Source organism: Epinephelus moara, chromosome 11, assembly GCF_006386435.1.
Source record: "Epinephelus moara isolate mb chromosome 11, YSFRI_EMoa_1.0, whole genome shotgun sequence".
Lineage (NCBI taxonomy): Eukaryota > Metazoa > Chordata > Actinopteri > Perciformes > Serranidae > Epinephelus > Epinephelus moara.
Window position 1 is genome coordinate 6,983,856 of NC_065516.1, and position 1,852 is coordinate 6,985,707.

The window sequence follows — 1,852 nt, forward strand, 5'->3', positions numbered from 1 at the left end:
ACTCTAATTTTGTGTACCGTAGTTCCTCAGTAACTACTCATTAGTTCCTCATTAGTTACTCATTCGTTCCTCATTAGTTCATCAGTAACTACTCATTAGTTCCTCATTAGTTCCTCATTAGTTCCTCAGTAACTACTTGAATTTTGTGTACCTTATTGTAAAGTGTTACCCATGCCAATGCTTCAGACAGTCTATCCTAACTGCAGTTTTTTCATATATTGTTAATAGACCGTTTGTGTGGTGGAACATGTAAAACACAAGGAAAAGAGTGCAGCATTTGCACAAAAACATGCATGTGTGAAGTGGTCATTTTTCAGCACAGAGGTGGTCCTATGTGGCTCAAACATCGGCATGTTTGGGGGTTTGATCTCTACTGAACACACACACGCTCAGGTGTATGCACTCAATTAAGCAATAACACTGTCAAGGTCGCGCTGTGCTGTGGTTACTGGCAGCAGTGAGCTGCAGCTGGAGGAAATGTAGATCAGGCAGCAGCCACTGAAACATGACCTTGACTGTGTTATTGCTTTTACACAACGCTGACTACTATTACACAGGAGCTCCAAAGTGATGAGTGATTCTATCTGATACAGTACATGAACAAAAGTATGTGGACACCAGGATTTTACAAGCATATTGGATTATTTAGAGTGAGATCTTAAAACCAAGGGAACTCATCAGCTGCTATAACAGCCTTCACTCTTCTGCTTTCTGGCTTTCCTCCAGATGTTGGACCCTGGCTGCAGGGATTTGCTCCAATGGTACGGTCCAGCACTGATGTTGGGTGATAAGGCCGGGAAGTTGGTGTTCCACTTCATCTCAAAGGTGCTGGATGTGGTTGAGGTCAGGGCTCTGGGAAAACCATTTCTTTATGGAGCTGTATTTGTGCACAGGGACATTGTCATGCTGAAACAGGAAATAGACAAATACAAACTGATGCTACAAAGCACATAGTTGTATACACTATGCAGGATTTTCCTAAAGAAAACAAAAAACAAAACAATATAAACTGATATACAAAAGTAATTCCTCTCAATCATCACTTACGACATACTAGAAGTCGGTGGTGGTGTATTCATCTGCAGAGAATCAGCCCTCTGCCTGTACTTCCTTATTTTCTTCTTAGTTTGGGACGTTCCTGGGCACAGCGGGCAGGTGAGGTCAGGACTTTTTATAGAAGTAACAACCAGGTACTAGACCATAAGCAGCTCGTATCCAAGATGAAACTACTAAAATCCCAGACACAGCGTAGAAAAAAAATAGTGTTAAGAGTCCCCTAAATTTGAAAAAACTTGAAAAGCCCAAGACCAAAAACACCAGCCCAGTCGCCATAAGAAAATATTGGCACCAAAACTATTTTCTGCTGCTGTGAAAACAGGTATTATAAGTCAAGACATGATCTTTTGTTTTTGTTCCTTAACCACATGTTAAATTCAGCATTGTCCAAATGTAAAGAAATGTGAAGAATCCACATGTCTGCAACAGCCTACAAACAGAAAAGTACAATACCATCATTTATTCTGACGCTTGGGTTGAAAATACACACATATATATCCAGGGATGTTATTACTGGGGTTTAGCATGATTTGCTTTCATTGGAACTTAAGGGGCCAAACCATTGAAAAGAGCCCCATAAGAAAATAACAAGAGTATACAGACAGGGTGTTCGCATACTTCTGGCCTTTAGGGGAGTAATGACCAAAGATCCAATATCACTGATGCAAAGTAAAAACATCAATCCATATCATCATCACCTCTATTTTGAAATTCTGTGTCATGGCCAAACAGCAGCAGGCAGATAATGGCAAGCGGCTAAAAAAGAGGATGAGAATAACTTCTCTGAAATCCAACC

The 1,852-nt window shown here is 40.6% G+C and overlaps 1 protein-coding gene across 1 annotated transcript in view; it reads right to left on the reverse strand.

The window, feature by feature from the left end:
* Positions 1-677: 677 nt before the first annotated feature.
* Positions 678-1,852, reverse strand: part of LOC126398149 (bucky ball-like) — a 7,553-nt gene continuing 6,378 nt past the window's right edge. The window contains exons 4-5 of the mRNA XM_050057371.1: positions 1,048-1,138; positions 678-852 (exon numbers count right to left, since the gene is read on the reverse strand). Of these exons, the coding sequence (XP_049913328.1) occupies positions 678-852; positions 1,048-1,138 (266 nt within the window). The remainder of the gene's footprint in view (positions 853-1,047; positions 1,139-1,852) is intronic.